At 45.5% G+C, this 15,233-nt stretch overlaps 1 protein-coding gene across 1 annotated transcript in view; it reads left to right on the top strand.

Moving 5' to 3' along the window:
• The window catches only part of ACER3 (alkaline ceramidase 3), a 56,281-nt gene extending 49,148 nt beyond the window's left edge, over positions 1–7,133 (top strand). Inside the window, exon 11 of the mRNA XM_087720976.1 lies at positions 6,790–7,133. Within this exon, the coding sequence (XP_087577102.1) occupies positions 6,790–6,843 (54 nt within the window). The 3' untranslated portion in view covers positions 6,844–7,133. The remainder of the gene's footprint in view (positions 1–6,789) is intronic.
• The last annotated feature ends 8,100 nt before the right edge of the window (positions 7,134–15,233 follow it).

Here is a 15,233-nt window from a genome sequence, read left to right as displayed (position 1 = left end):
GAAGGAAGGGAAAAGAACTATAATGAAGAAAGGAAGGAAGGAAGGAGAAAGGACTACAATGAAGGAATGAAGGGAAAAGAACTACAATGAAGGAAGGAAGGAGGGAAGGAGAAAGGACTACAAGGAAGGAAGAGAAAGAAAGGGAAAAAGGACTATAAGGAAGGAAGGAAGGAAGGGGAAAAGGACTACAAGGAAGGAAAAGGGACTACAAGGAAGGAAGGAAGGAAGAAAAGAGAAAGAAAGGGAAAAGAACTACAATGAAGGAAGGAAGGAAGGAGAAAGGACTACAATGAAGGAAGGAAGGAGGAAGGAGGGAAGGAGAAAGGACTACAAGGAAGGAAGAGAAAGAAAGGGGAAAAGGACTACAAGGAAGGAAGGAAGGGAAAAGAACTATAATGAAGAAAGGAAGGAAGGAAGGAGAAAGGACTACAATGAAGGAATGAAGGGAAAAGAACTACAATGAAGGAAGGAAGGAAGGAAGGAGAAAGGACTACAAGGAAGGAAGAGAAAGAAAGGGAAAAAGGACTATAAGGAAGGAAGGAAGGAAGGGGAAAAGGACTACAAGGAAGGAAAAGGGACTACAAGGAAGGAAGGAAGGAAGAAAAGAGAAAGAAAGGGAAAAGAACTACAATGAAGGAAGGAAGGAAGGAGAAAGGACTACAATGAAGGAAGGAAGGAGGGAAGGAGGGAAGGAGAAAGGACTACAAGGAAGGAAGAGAAAGAAAGGGGAAAAGGACTACAAGGAAGGAAGGAAGGGAAAAGAACTATAATGAAGAAAGGAAGGAAGGAAGGAGAAAGGACTACAATGAAGGAATGAAGGGAAAAGAACTACAATGAAGGAAGGAAGGAAGGAAGGAGAAAGGACTACAATGAAGGAATGAAGGGAAAAGAACTACAATGAAGGAAGGAAGGAAGGAAGGAGAAAGGACTACAAGGAAGGAAGAGAAAGAAAGGGAAAAAGGACTATAAGGAAGGAAGGAAGAAAGGGAAAAAGGACTATAAGGAAGGAAGGAAGGAAGGGGAAAAGGACTACAAGGAAGGAAAAGGGACTACAAGAAGGAAGGAAGGAAGAAAAGAGAAAGAAAGGGAAAAGAACTACAATGAAGGAAGGAAGGAAGGAGAAAGGACTACAATGAAGGAAGGAAGGAGGGAAGGAGGGAAGGAGAAAGGACTACAAGGAAGGAAGAGAAAGAAAGGGGAAAAGGACTACAAGGAAGGAAGGAAGGGAAAAGAACTATAATGAAGAAAGGAAGGAAGGAAGGAGAAAGGACTACAATGAAGGAATGAAGGGAAAAGAACTACAATGAAGGAAGGAAGGAGGGAAGGAGAAAGGACTACAAGGAAGGAAGAGAAAGAAAGGGAAAAAGGACTATAAGGAAGGAAGGAAGGAAGGGGAAAAGGACTACAAGGAAGGAAAAGGGACTACAAGGAAGGAAGGAAGGAAGAAAAGAGAAAGAAAGGGAAAAGAACTACAATGAAGGAAGGAAGGAAGGAGAAAGGACTACAATGAAGGAAGGAAGGAGGGAAGGAGGGAAGGAGAAAGGACTACAAGGAAGGAAGAGAAAGAAAGGGGAAAAGGACTACAAGGAAGGAAGGAAGGGAAAAGAACTATAATGAAGAAAGGAAGGAAGGAAGGAGAAAGGACTACAATGAAGGAATGAAGGGAAAAGAACTACAATGAAGGAAGGAAGGAAGGAAGGAGAAAGGACTACAAGGAAGGAAGAGAAAGAAAGGAAAAAGGACTATAAGGAAGGAAGGAAGGAAGGGGAAAAGGACTACAAGGAAGGAAAAGGGACTACAAGGAAGGAAGGAAGGAAGAAAAGAGAAAGAAAGGGAAAAGAACTACAATGAAGGAAGGAAGGAAGGAGAAAGGACTACAATGAAGGAAGGAAGGAGGGAAGGAGGGAAGGAGAAAGGACTACAAGGAAGGAAGAGAAAGAAAGGGGAAAAGGACTACAAGGAAGGAAGGAAGGGAAAAGAACTATAATGAAGAAAGGAAGGAAGGAAGGAGAAAGGACTACAATGAAGGAATGAAGGGAAAAGAACTACAATGAAGGAAGGAAGGAAGGAAGGAGAAAGGACTACAATGAAGGAATGAAGGGAAAAGAACTACAATGAAGGAAGGAAGGAAGGAAGGAGAAAGGACTACAAGGAAGGAAGAGAAAGAAAGGGAAAAAGGACTATAAGGAAGGAAGGAAGGAAGGGGAAAAGGACTACAAGGAAGGAAAAGGGACTACAAGGAAGGAAGGAAGGAAGAAAAGAGAAAGAAAGGGAAAAGAACTACAATGAAGGAAGGAAGGAAGGAGAAAGGACTACAAGGAAGGAAGGAAGGAGGGAAGGAGGGAAGGAGAAAGGACTACAAGGAAGGAAGAGAAAGAAAGGGGAAAAGGACTATAAGGAAGGAAGGAAGGAAGGGGAAAAGGACTACAAGGAAGGAAAAGGGACTACAAGGAAGGAAGGAAGGAAGAAAAGAGAAAGAAAGGGAAAAGAACTACAATGAAGGAAGGAAGGAAGGAGAAAGGACTACAAGGAAGGAAGAGAAAGAAAGGGAAAAAGGACTATAAGGAAGGAAGGAAGGAAGGGGAAAAGGACTACAAGGAAGGAAAAGGGACTACAAGGAAGGAAGGAAGGAAGAAAAGAGAAAGAAAGGGAAAAGAACTACAATGAAGGAAGGAAGGAAGGAGAAAGGACTACAATGAAGGAAGGAAGGAGGGAAGGAGGGAAGGAGAAAGGACTACAAGGAAGGAAGAGAAAGAAAGGGAAAAAGGACTACAAGGAAGGAAGGAAGGGAAAAGAACTATAATGAAGAAAGGAAGGAAGGAAGGAGAAAGGACTACAATGAAGGAATGAAGGGAAAAGAACTACAATGAAGGAAGGAAGGAGGGAAGGAGAAAGGACTACAAGGAAGGAAGAGAAAGAAAGGGGAAAAGGACTACAAGGAAGGAAGGAAGGGAAAAGAACTACAATGAAGAAAGGAAGGAAGGAAGGAAGGAGAAAGGACTACAATGAAGGAAGGAAGGGAAAAGAACTACAATGAAGGAAGGAAGGAGGGAAGGAGAAAGGACTACAAGGAAGGAAGAGAAAGAAAGGGAAAAAGGACTATAAGGAAGGAAGGAAGGAAGGGGAAAAGGACTACAAGGAAGGAAGGAAGGAAGAAAAGAGAAAGAAAGGGAAAAGAACTACAATGAAGGAAGGAAGGAAGGAGAAAGGACTACAATGAAGGAAGGAAGGAGGGAAGGAGGGAAGGAGAAAGGACTACAAGGAAGGAAGAGAAAGAAAGGGAAAAAGGACTATAAGGAAGGAAGGAAGGAAGAAAAGAGAAAGAAAGGGAAAAGAACTACAATGAAGGAAGGAAGGAAGGAGAAAGGACTACAATGAAGGAAGGAAGGAGGGAAGGAGGGAAGGAGAAAGGACTACAAGGAAGGAAGAGAAAGAAAGGGGAAAAGGACTACAAGGAAGGAAGGAAGGGAAAAGAACTATAATGAAGAAAGGAAGGAAGGAAGGAGAAAGGACTACAATGAAGGAATGAAGGGAAAAGAACTACAATGAAGGAAGGAAGGAAGGAAGGAGAAAGGACTACAAGGAAGGAAGAGAAAGAAAGGGAAAAAGGACTATAAGGAAGGAAGGAAGGAAGGGGAAAAGGACTACAAGGAAGGAAAAGGGACTACAAGGAAGGAAGGAAGGAAGAAAAGAGAAAGAAAGGGAAAAGAACTACAATGAAGGAAGGAAGGAAGGAGAAAGGACTACAATGAAGGAAGGAAGGAGGGAAGGAGGGAAGGAGAAAGGACTACAAGGAAGGAAGAGAAAGAAAGGGGAAAAGGACTACAAGGAAGGAAGGAAGGGAAAAGAACTATAATGAAGAAAGGAAGGAAGGAAGGAGAAAGGACTACAATGAAGGAATGAAGGGAAAAGAACTACAATGAAGGAAGGAAGGAGGGAAGGAGAAAGGACTACAAGGAAGGAAGAGAAAGAAAGGGAAAAAGGACTATAAGGAAGGAAGGAAGAAAGGGAAAAAGGACTATAAGGAAGGAAGGAAGGAAGGGGAAAAGGACTACAAGGAAGGAAAAGGGACTACAAGGAAGGAAGGAAGGAAGAAAAGAGAAAGAAAGGGAAAAGAACTACAATGAAGGAAGGAAGGAAGGAGAAAGGACTACAATGAAGGAAGGAAGGAGGGAAGGAGGGAAGGAGAAAGGACTACAAGGAAGGAAGAGAAAGAAAGGGGAAAAGGACTACAAGGAAGGAAGGAAGGGAAAAGAACTATAATGAAGAAAGGAAGGAAGGAAGGAGAAAGGACTACAATGAAGGAATGAAGGGAAAAGAACTACAATGAAGGAAGGAAGGAAGGAAGGAGAAAGGACTACAAGGAAGGAAGAGAAAGAAAGGGAAAAAGGACTATAAGGAAGGAAGGAAGGAAGGGGAAAAGGACTACAAGGAAGGAAAAGGGACTACAAGGAAGGAAGGAAGGAAGAAAAGAGAAAGAAAGGGAAAAGAACTACAATGAAGGAAGGAAGGAAGGAGAAAGGACTACAATGAAGGAAGGAAGGAGGGAAGGAGGGAAGGAGAAAGGACTACAAGGAAGGAAGAGAAAGAAAGGGGAAAAGGACTACAAGGAAGGAAGGAAGGGAAAAGAACTATAATGAAGAAAGGAAGGAAGGAAGGAGAAAGGACTACAATGAAGGAATGAAGGGAAAAGAACTACAATGAAGGAAGGAAGGAAGGAAGGAGAAAGGACTACAAGGAAGGAAGAGAAAGAAAGGGAAAAAGGACTATAAGGAAGGAAGGAAGGAAGGGGAAAAGGACTACAAGGAAGGAAAAGGGACTACAAGGAAGGAAGGAAGGAAGAAAAGAGAAAGAAAGGGAAAAAGGACTACAAGGAAGGAAGGAAGGAAGGAAAAAGGACTACAAGGAAGGAAGGAAAAAGAACTACAAGGAAGGAAGAAGGAAAAAGGACTACAAGGAAAGAAAGAAGGGAGGAAAAAGGTCTATAAGGAAGGAAGGAAGGAAAAAGAATTACAGGGAAGGAAGGAAGGAAAAGGGACTACAAGGAAGGGAAGAAGGAAGGAAGGGCCTTGATGGCACAGTGGTTAGAATACAATATTGCAGGCTAACCCTATTCAGGGCCAGAAGTTCAATCCTGACCGCCTGAAGGTTGATTCAGCCTTTTGTCCTGAGGTCGGTAAAAGGAGGACCCAGATGGTTGGCGGGAAAGAGGCCGACTCTAAACCAAAGCAGCATCTGAGTCTCTGTGCGATGGCTATTGTGGGCGTAAGTCAACCTGTACTACTTTCTCCTCCCTCGGGGAAACACCTAACATGCCTAAGGCATTCGAGATAAGCCCAGGTAGTCCTCTACTTACGGCCACAATTGACTTCAACATTTCTGTTGCTAAGCAAGACAGTTGTTGAGTGAATTTTGCCCCATTTCACCTCCTCGCCTCAGTTGTTAAGTTCGTAACCTGGTTGTTAAATGAATCTGACTTTGTTCGTCAGAAGGTCGCAAAAGGGAATCACGTGACCCCGGGACACTGCGACCGTCATAAATATGAATCAGTTGCCAAACATTTGAATTTTGATCATGTCACCAGAGGGATGATGCAATCAATGGTCTTAAGTGTGAAAAACGGAGACTTTTTTCGGTGCCGTAGTAACTTTGAATGGTCACTAAATGAACTGTTGTAAGTTGAGGACTACCTGTAATTAACTGCAGATGACTAATAACCAGATGAGCTTCTTCAGGAGGTAAGCTTCCTTCCTTCCCTCCTTCCTTTCCTTCCTTTTCTTTCCATCCTTCCTTCCTTTCCCCCCTTCCTTCCTTCCTTCTTTCCTTCCTTCCCTCCTTCCTTCCTTCCTTTCCTTCCTTCCTTCCTTCCTTCCTTCCTTCCTTCCTTCCTTCCTTCCTTCCTTCCTTCCTTCCTTCCTTCCTTCCTTCCTTCTTCCTTTCCTCCCTTCCTAAGTGGTTTACAGTGTCAGCATATTACCCCAAACAATCTGGGTCCTTGTTTTAGCGACCTCAGAAGGCTGGAAGGCTGAGTCAACCAGAATCGAACACCTGACTGTGGGCAGAGTTAGCCTGCAATATGCATTCTAACCACTGCGCCACCAGGGCTCCTTCCTTCCCATAGATTGCAAATTCGAAACGGTTCCATCCTTGTTTAAGTATAATGGCTTCCCTGCAAAGCATTCTGGGATTGAAAGTTATTCATGAAATCTGCTCTTTTGAACTTTTATGGTTTTTTTTATTATTATTTTGCTTTCTTTTCTAGGTGAATTTAAGGCCACTGAAAACATGAGAATAATTAAAATACCTTCCTTTCTCACTCACTCTCTTCTTTCTCTCTCCCCTTTCCCCTTAGTTCTTCTTCTTTCATCCCTTCCTTCCCCTTCCCCTTTCCCTCCCTTTCTCTTTTCCTCCCTCTCTTTCTTTCTTCCTTCCCCTTTCCCTCCCTTCCTTTTCCTTTCCCTTTTTCTTTCCCTCTCTTCCTCTCTCCCTCCCTTTCTTTCCCTCCCTCCCTCCCTTCCTTCCTTCCCCTTTCCCTTTTTCTTTCCCTCTCTCCCTCCCTCCCTTTCTTCCTTCCCCTTTCCCTCCCTTCCTTTCCCTTTTCCTTTCCCTCTCTTCCTCTCTCCCTCCCTTTCTTTCTTTCCCTCCCTCCCTTCCTTCCTCTTTCCCTTTTTCTTTCCCTCCCTCCCTCCCTCCCTTCCTTCCCCTTTCCCTCCCTCCATTCATTCATTCATTCTTGCTTTCCTTCCTTGACCCAACAGCCTAACCATTTTTCTTCTTTCTTTTCAATAGTTCCTCTTCGGGATTTGGCCCGTTCTCTTAGTAGAATCACCGAAGAAGCCCTAAGAAGCGACCGGTCGAAGAAGAAGTCCCAGGCAGCGTGTTCGGAGCCCTTCGACTGCCCCGTGGGAAGCTCTTGGCGCTACAAAAATTTTTTTCCTTCCTTCCTTTCTTGGCTCCTGGAACGACGAAGCAATCCCAACAGTTCAAGCGTCCTCACATCTACCAACCCCTCGATGGGAGTTTTTCCTCGTCCTCCTTGCATTGTTAAAGCCGTACCACCATATTTGGGTTTCTGAAGGCCTTCTCTAGGGTGGCAATGCCTGGGCTCAAGCAATGGCTGTGCTGTTTTCCCCCACTCCTGAGGTTTTTATTTGACTGCTGGGATGTCCGCTCCGTGCTCGGAACCCAAGGTTTATGTCTGGATCACCAAACAATCTCCAATCTGTCTTATGTTCCAAGTCAGAGATCTGCCAACCTTGGCAACTTTAAGACGATGGGGACTTCAACTCCCAGAGTCCCTCATTCCTGACGGAATTCTGGGAGTTGAAGTCCTCAAGTTGCCCAAGATGGAGATCCTTGTTCTAAGAGACTGGGTATTTGTTTCCTCGTTACTGTCATCTTGTAATAAGTAGAGGGAGGGTCCTTGGTGCTCTTCGAACTCGGTGGTTTTCTTGCAGGCGTTTCCTGACCCAACTAGGTAACCTCATCAGTGCTAGAAGAGAGAGGATTGTGGAGAGATGGAGGAGGAGGAGGAGCTGAGGGGTTGGTCTCTGAGCTTGGCTGTTTTCTTGCAGACGTTTCATGGCCCAACTAGGTAACGTCAGCAGTGGAGAGGGAGTAGGGGAAACTATATATATATTTAGTGTCACAACCCCTGGTATGCCCCAATTATGGGAGGAAGCTAACAGCTTCCATTATCTGTCAATCGGCTCGTCACAACAGACCATCCAGACAGAAACCCAATATTTTTACTGTTCCCTTTGTTACATTTGTGTTGTATTTGTGCTGATAAATAAATAAAGGGAGACTAGTATAGATCTATTTCAAGCTATTTAGCTCTCATCAGCTAGCCATACCCTTACTGCCCAGGTTCGAATCCCAGTAAGGGTATGGCTAGCTGATGAGAGCTAGTATCCCTTTATTTATTTATTTATCAGCACAAATATAACATACATACATACATACATACATATTTCCCATCAGTTTTCCCATTTCTTTTGTGAATCCTTGCTTTTAATGAAGCCCGTGGATTAAGGCAGCCTCCTCAATGGGAAGCTCTGCAGGTGCTCTGGTCTTCTAGCCCAACCCCCTGCTCAGGCAGGAGACCCTGCATGTATGATGGGCAACCTATGGCACATGTGCCAGAGGTGGCACGCATAGCCCTCTCTGTGGACATGTGCACCATCGCCAGCTGCTCTTCTGGTTTCCCAGCTGCCGTTCGCGGGTGCCCGAGTGCCAGAAAACGGGCCAAAAACAGCCAAAAAACCCAGGCTGTTTTCTGCGTCTTTTGGGGGGCATTTTCAGGCCATTTTCTGGGTCTTTTTCGGGCCATTTTTGGGCCAGTTTGACTAGTTCCAAGTAGGAAGAAAGACACTGGAAACATTCAAACACTGAAAAGACCTGCCCAAAAAAACCGGCCTGAAAAAGGCTTGAAAAACAGCGAAAAAACCAGTCTGTTCTCTGGACCTTTTGGGGCCATTTTCAAGCCGTTTTCCGGGTCATTTTCAGGCCTTTTTTGGGCCAGTTCCAAATGGGGAGAAAAACACTTGAAACACTGAAACACCAAAAAACGGCCTGAAAAAGGCCTGGAAAACAACCAGAACCACCCAAAAAACAGGCATGTGCGCACCGGCCAGCCAATCTTCGGGTTTCCGGTACTCCGAGGTGCCTGAAGACCAGCTGACCGCCAGGCATTCGCGTGCCGGAAACCCCAAAGACCAGCTGGGCGATGCGTGCGTGCACAGATGCATGCGCCTTGCAAGCGCCTTCCGGTTTGTGCACCGGGTGCCGAAAAGGTTGGCCAACTCTGGCCTCAACCCTTCCGGTCCAGTCTCTTCTTAAAAGCCTCCAGTGACGGGAGCACCCACAACTACTATTGGGAAAAAGTTCGGGCCCTTTTTTCCAATAGACACGCTCCAAATTCCTCCCAGGTGGATTTTTTTCCTTGAAGGGGGACAGTTCTCCAGGAAGAGGCGCCTTATTTAAGGGTCTCAAGCAGGGGTCTCCAGCCTTGGCAACTTGGAAGGCTTGTGGGCTTCAACGCACCTGCTGAGGAATTCTGGAAGTCCCCAAGTTTTTCAAAGTTGCCAAGGTTGGGCCCAGTGGTGAAATCTAAATCTTTTTTTGCCTTTCTCTCTTTCCTTCCCACCTCCTTTCCTTCTTCCTTCCTTCTCTCCTTCCCTCCTCTCTTTGCTTGCTTCCTTCTCCCTCCCCCTTCTCTCCTTCCCACCTCCTTTCCTTCTTCCTTCTCTCCTTCCCACCTCCTCCTTCCTTCTCTCCTTCCTTCCCTCCTTCTCTCCTTGCTTCCTTCCTTTTCCCTCCCTCCCTTCTTCCTTCCCACCTCCTTTCCTTCTTCCTTCCTTCTCTCTTTCCTTCCCTCCTCTCCTTGCTTGCTTCCTTCTCCCTCCCTCCCTTCTATCCTTCCTTCCCACCCTCCTTCCTTCTTCCTCCCTTCCTTCCCTCTCTCTTTCCTTCCAATATCTTAGGGGTTGCTACAAAGAAGAAGGAGTCAAACTATTCTCCAAAGCATCTGAAGGCCAGACAAAGAATAATGGATGGAAACTGATCGAGGAGAGATCCTTCCTTCCTTCCTTCCCTCCTTTCTTTCCTTCTCTCCTCCCTCCCTCCCTTCTTCCTTCCCACCTGCTTTCTTTCTTCCATCCTTCCTTCTCTTCTTGCTTCCCTCCTCTCCTTGCTTCCTTCCTTCTCCCTCCCTCTCTTTTCTCCTTCCTTCCCACTTCCTTTCATTCTGCAGGCGTGGCTTGGTGGTGGGGGTCATGTGACCGGGTGGGCGTGGCCAACCTCCCACTTTTTAAAGCATTTTTTTCTCCTACCTATTTGCCCGAAACCAGCAGGGGGGAAAAAAATAAAACACTTGAAAAAGTGGGGAAAAAAATTGGTTCCGACGAGCGACCGCTTTAAAAAGTGAAATAAAAAAATTGTCCGATGATCATTTAGCTTACAGATGATCCGTGCCATTGTTGGAAACATTTTTTCCCCACTTTTTAAAGCGTTTTTTAACTAGTGATTCCAGCAAATAGGTAGTTTAAAAAAATGCTTTAAAAAGTGGAGGGAAAAGGTTCCGACGATCGCGTGGCACAGCCGAGTATCAGGGAACCCTCTCCCTCCCCCCAACACCACCCACTTTTTAAAGCTTTCTTTTACTACCGGTTCTGGCGAGCCTTAGCATTTTTTGCTACCGGTTCTAGCGAAGCGGTCAAACCCAGTAGCATTTCACCCCTGGGTGTAAAGGATATTTGCGGCTCTTTTAATCTCTACCACCTCGAGCTGCTTCAATTCCAACTTTTCCTCCTGGGAATTTTCCTAGCCGTGTCCTGTGGGATGTTGAAAGCAAGCAGGCCTCTTACTCACCCAATCTTGGTTTTTTCTTTGTTTTGCTCGAATTTTGCCAGGTCTGCCTTCCAGGGACAATTAGCTACAATTAGACAAACTTTGACAAGCTGCCTAATTCTTTGCTTTCGTGGCCAAAGAGCCATCAATCTTCTCTAGAGCTGCTCTACTGTTATTATTATTCTTCTTCTTCTTTAAGCTGTGGTTGTACAATATTCAGCGGTTAAGGCTCTGGTTCAGAATTGTGCAATGTTAACACCTGGCCTCAGAAAGAGTTTCCTCCTAAAATCCAGGCCCTTAAACGTGGTGGGGGAGAATTTAAATGGAATGAATGTATGCTGAAACAGCGCCAAGTATAAACCCCTGATGGCAAACCTATGGCACGCATGCCAGAGACGGTGCGCAGTGGCGCTTCTGGGCACGCGAGCCGTCACTCCAGTTCAACTCTGCTGCACATAGGCGTGTGCCTCCCGCTGGTCTATTGGTGCATGCGCGGGGGGCAGGGTGCATACATGGAGGCCACGCGTGCATTGCATTTTGGGGGTTTGGTCACGCGGAGGCGGGGCATGTGCAGGGGGCATGCATTGGATTTTCGGGTGGGGGGGTTCATGCATTCATGCGGGCACGTTGGGCCCTCGGTCCAGAAAAGGTTATCCCCCCGCTAAGGTATAATACAGTATGATTCGATGATGGGAAAAATCCAATCGATTGTGGCTGGTTCAATAAACCATGGTTAATCTAACCACGATTTAGCTTCTCTTCCTCCCCTGCCCTTGTTAACACGGCTCCTTCCTTCCAAATCCTTTTAAGAATCCATTCTGTACCTAGCATTGCTTCCCTGAATTCCTAACAGTGGGTCTTTATTCAAATAATATCGACAGAAACAACCTCTGTGTAACGATTGAGGATCGGAAAAAAGTATCTTGCAATGCTTAAACCAAGATGGAACATCTCGGCTTACAAGCAGAAATTGTTTCCCTGAATTGCTTGCAAAAACCCTTCTATCGCTCCGTGCTCCCTCCGTACTTACCTCCAAATGTTTGGGATTCTGCTCCAAGGAATACCAAGCTACAGTTGGAAATGAAGAACATTTTGACTATTTTATATCCTGGTTTTGGTGGAAACCTGACTTGGTTTCCTAAGTGGCCATCAGACCATTAAAAAAAAATGCCAAGGAGCTCCTAGACGGACCTAAATTCAGTATTTCTCAACCTCGGCAACTTGAAGCTGGATGGACTTCAACTCCCAGAATTCCCCTGTTTCTCATAGAGGCAGATATTTCTCTCTCTCTCTTTGGGCACAATGAGAATATCTCTCTGCTGAACAAAACTCCGTACTGGCAACAGGAAGAGCGTCTGGCCAGTAACCACTCCGACTCCACCCTGCAAGGGATTATGGGGCAGTTAAAGGGAAACGATGATGATGATGTGTTTTAGACGAAGTAGAAGGATCTTCCCCGGTGCTCCACTTTCGTTCTGCCTGATGTTTTCCAAGGCCCCAGCCAGATGTTCAGAGAAATATTTCCACCTCTGCAGCTTTGGCTCTTGCGACGAGGGAGACCACCCACCCACCCCAATCCGGTGGAATATATCCTCCTTTCTGTTTTTAATTCGGATTTCACTTCTAAGCTAAATTGCAACCTGTCTCGGAAGACGCTTAACAACCTTCTAACTGGGATTGTTGGTTTGTTTTTTTTGTGTTTTGACAAACTTTGTTTTTTGACAAACTTCAATGCACTGATTCTGAAATGCTTTACTTTGAAACGCGAGCCTTGGACTCCGCCTGCCAAAAGGAATAAGTGATATCTTTTTATTATTATTAATATTATGGAAAGCAACCGAACCACTATGGTTTTTTATTATGGTTTTTATTTAATCTGGATCTGGGTTGGGTTTTTTTTTTTCTCCTCTCTCCTATTTTACAGGTAAATTTTCCGTGGCTGAATTATGGAAGCTGCAGCTAACTGTGTAAAAAGACCAATGTCGTAAACAACGTCGAAGCATTTTGATATATTGAAATACGTCTAATGGGGTTTTTTCTCTTGCCCGTATCTCAGATGCATAAAAGACAAATCTATAATGGCTTTTTGAGAACAATGTATTTAATCAGTTTATTCTTAAAGCACTAATTATGAATTTATAGCTAATCAATACCATTAAAGGACATTTGTTTTTTAATTAAAATTTCACTGTGGTCTCCTTTTTTTCTCTCTTTTTTTTTCCCCCTCCAGCCACAAAGGTCCCGAAACCTCACCAACTTTTAAGACTTCTGGATTTCAATTCCCAGAATTCATCCATGTTGGCTGGGGAATTCTGGAAGCTGAAGTCCGCAAATCTTCAAAGTCGACAAGTAAAGTTCTCGTTCTCTCTCTCTCTCTCTCTCTCTCTCTCTCTCTGTCTCTCTCTCTCTCTGTCTCTCTCTCTCTCTCTCTCTCTCTCTCTCTCTCTCCCTCCCTCCCTCCCTCCCTCCCTCCCTCCCCCCCCCTCTCTCTCTCTCTCACACACACACACACACACACACAGTGGGTTTCAAAAAAAATTGGAACCTACTCTGGGTGTGGCCTCCTTTGTGGGAGTGGCTTGCTGGCCATGTGACCTGGTGGGAGTGGCTTGCCGGCCATGTGTTTTCTTTCTCTCTCTCTCTCCCTCTCTCTCTCTGCTGGGAAGAAAGTTTGAATTTTGCCATCCTAAAGGCATGGCAGTGCGAAGCTTTGATCTGCTCACACCAATGCAGCTAGTCCTCAACGTGCAGCCATAATTAACAGACGTAAAGGATTAGTACCGCTTAATAAAAACCCTAGCAAGGCCACACCTGAAATACTGCAAACAATTTTGGTCACCCCACTGCAAAAAAGGGGTGTTGAGACTTTGGAAAAAGTTGAGAGCAGAGCAACTAAGAGGCTCAAAGGCCTGGAGGCCAAAACCTACGAAGAACGGCCGCAGGATTTGGGTTTGGTTTTGTCTGGAGAAAAGAAGGACCAGGGGTGTCACGAGAGCTGGATTCCAGTCTTTGAGGGGCTGCCCCAAAGAAGAGGGAGTCAAGCTCCTCTCCAAAGCACCTGAAGGCCAGACAAGGAAAGTGGAGGGAAACTGATCAAGGAGAGATCCTTCCTTCTCTCCACCCTCCCGCCTTTCTCTCTCTCCTTCCCACCTCCTTTCCTTCTTCCTTCTCTCCTTCCCTCCTCCTCTCCTTGCTTCCTATCTTCTCCCTTGCTCCCTTCTCTCCTTCCCACCTCCTTCCTCCTCTCCCTCCTCTTTCCTTCCTTCTCCCTCCCTCCCTTCTTCCTTCCCACCTCCTTTCCTTCTTCTCTCTTTCCTTCCCTCCTCCTTGCTTACTTCCTTCTCCCTCCCTCCCTTCTATCCTTCCTTCCCACCCTCCTTCCTTCTTCTTCCCTTCCTTCCTTCCCTCTCTCTTTCCTTCCAGTATCTTAGGGGCTGCTACAAAGAAGAAGGAGTCAAACTATTCTCTAAAGCATCTGAAGGCCAGACAAAGAATAATGGATGGAAACTGATCGAGGAGAGATCCTTCCTTCCTTCCCTCCTTTCTTTCCTTCCTTCTCTCCTCCCTCCTTCCCTTCTCTGCTTCCTTCCCACCTGCTTTCTTTCTTTCTTTCTTCCATCCTTCCTTCTCTTCTTGCTTCCCTCCTCTCCTTGCTTCCTTCCTTCTCCCTCCCTCTCTTTTCTCCTTCCTTCCCACTTCCTTTCCTTCTTCCTTCCTTCCCTCCTCCTCTCCTTGCTTCCTTTCTTCTCCCTCTCTTCCCTCCTTCCTTCCCACCTCCTTTCCTTCTCCCTTCCTTCTCTCTTTCCTTCCGTCCTTCTTGCTTCCTTCCTTCTCCCTCCCTTCTATCCCCCCTTCCCACCCTCCTACCTTCTCCCTCCCCTCTCTCCTCCCTTCCTTCCCTCTCTCCTTCCTTCCAATATCTTAGGGCTTGCCACAAAGAAGAAGGAGTCAAACTATTCTCCAAAGCACCTGAAGGCCAGACAAAGAATAATGGATGGAAACTAATCGAGGAGAGATCCATCCATCCTTCCTTCCTTCCTTCCTTCTCTCCTCTCCTGTCCTCTCCTCTCCTCTCCTTCCTCTGTTCTGATTCATATTTATGACAGTCACAATGTCCCGGCATCATGTGACCTCCTTTTGCGACTTTCTGACAAGCGAAGTCAATGGGATTCACTTAACAACCGTGCCACAAACTTAACTGCAGTGGTTCATTTGCGGACAAGAAAGGTTGTAAAATGGGATCAAAATCCTTTAACAACTGCTTCAGCAGCCAACAGACATTTGGGGCTAAAATTGTCATCTTTTGCAGCCTCTTGCTGGCTTCCTCTCAGCTTCAGTAGGCAGAATCCTGGTTTTAAGCCATCCCCACTTTGCTGGTTGGCACAGGATTACCATCCAGGAAACTTCATTTCCCCAGCGGAATTTGGCACCCAACCATTTCCATCCTGCTGGGGAAAGCAGCTTGGAGCTCGGGTTGTTTTGGCGTCCTTGACCTGAACGTTGGAAATGGCCTTTCCCCCCCCCCCCCCCCAGAAATGGCTTCGGTTATCTTCCAGAAACTTCTTAGGATAAAGAGGGGTTTTTTTCTTTCCTGGAGGGAGTTTGGGAGATTGAATCTTAAAAGTTGGAGAACCTCAAGGTTGCAATTGTTCATGCTGGTCAGAATTTCCAGTGGCCAGGAGGGGGCAGTAGGAGATCCTCCATTGGTCTTTACAGTATCTTGCCGCTTTTCTTTCTTTCTTTCCTCTTTTTTCTTTTTCTCTTTCCTTTTTCTTTCTTTCTTTCCTTTTTTCTTTTTCTTTCTTTCTCTTTCCTTTTTTCCCCTTTTCCTTTTCCTTTTTTTCTTTTTTCTCTTTCTTTTTCTTTCTTTCCTTTCTTTTTCT

Source organism: Thamnophis sirtalis, unplaced genomic scaffold, assembly GCF_051295495.1.
Source record: "Thamnophis sirtalis isolate CommonGarterSnake01/CBP01778 unplaced genomic scaffold, rThaSir2_p1.2 scaffold_8, whole genome shotgun sequence".
Lineage (NCBI taxonomy): Eukaryota > Metazoa > Chordata > Lepidosauria > Squamata > Natricidae > Thamnophis > Thamnophis sirtalis.
This window is presented reverse-complemented; position numbering and strand designations above follow the sequence as displayed.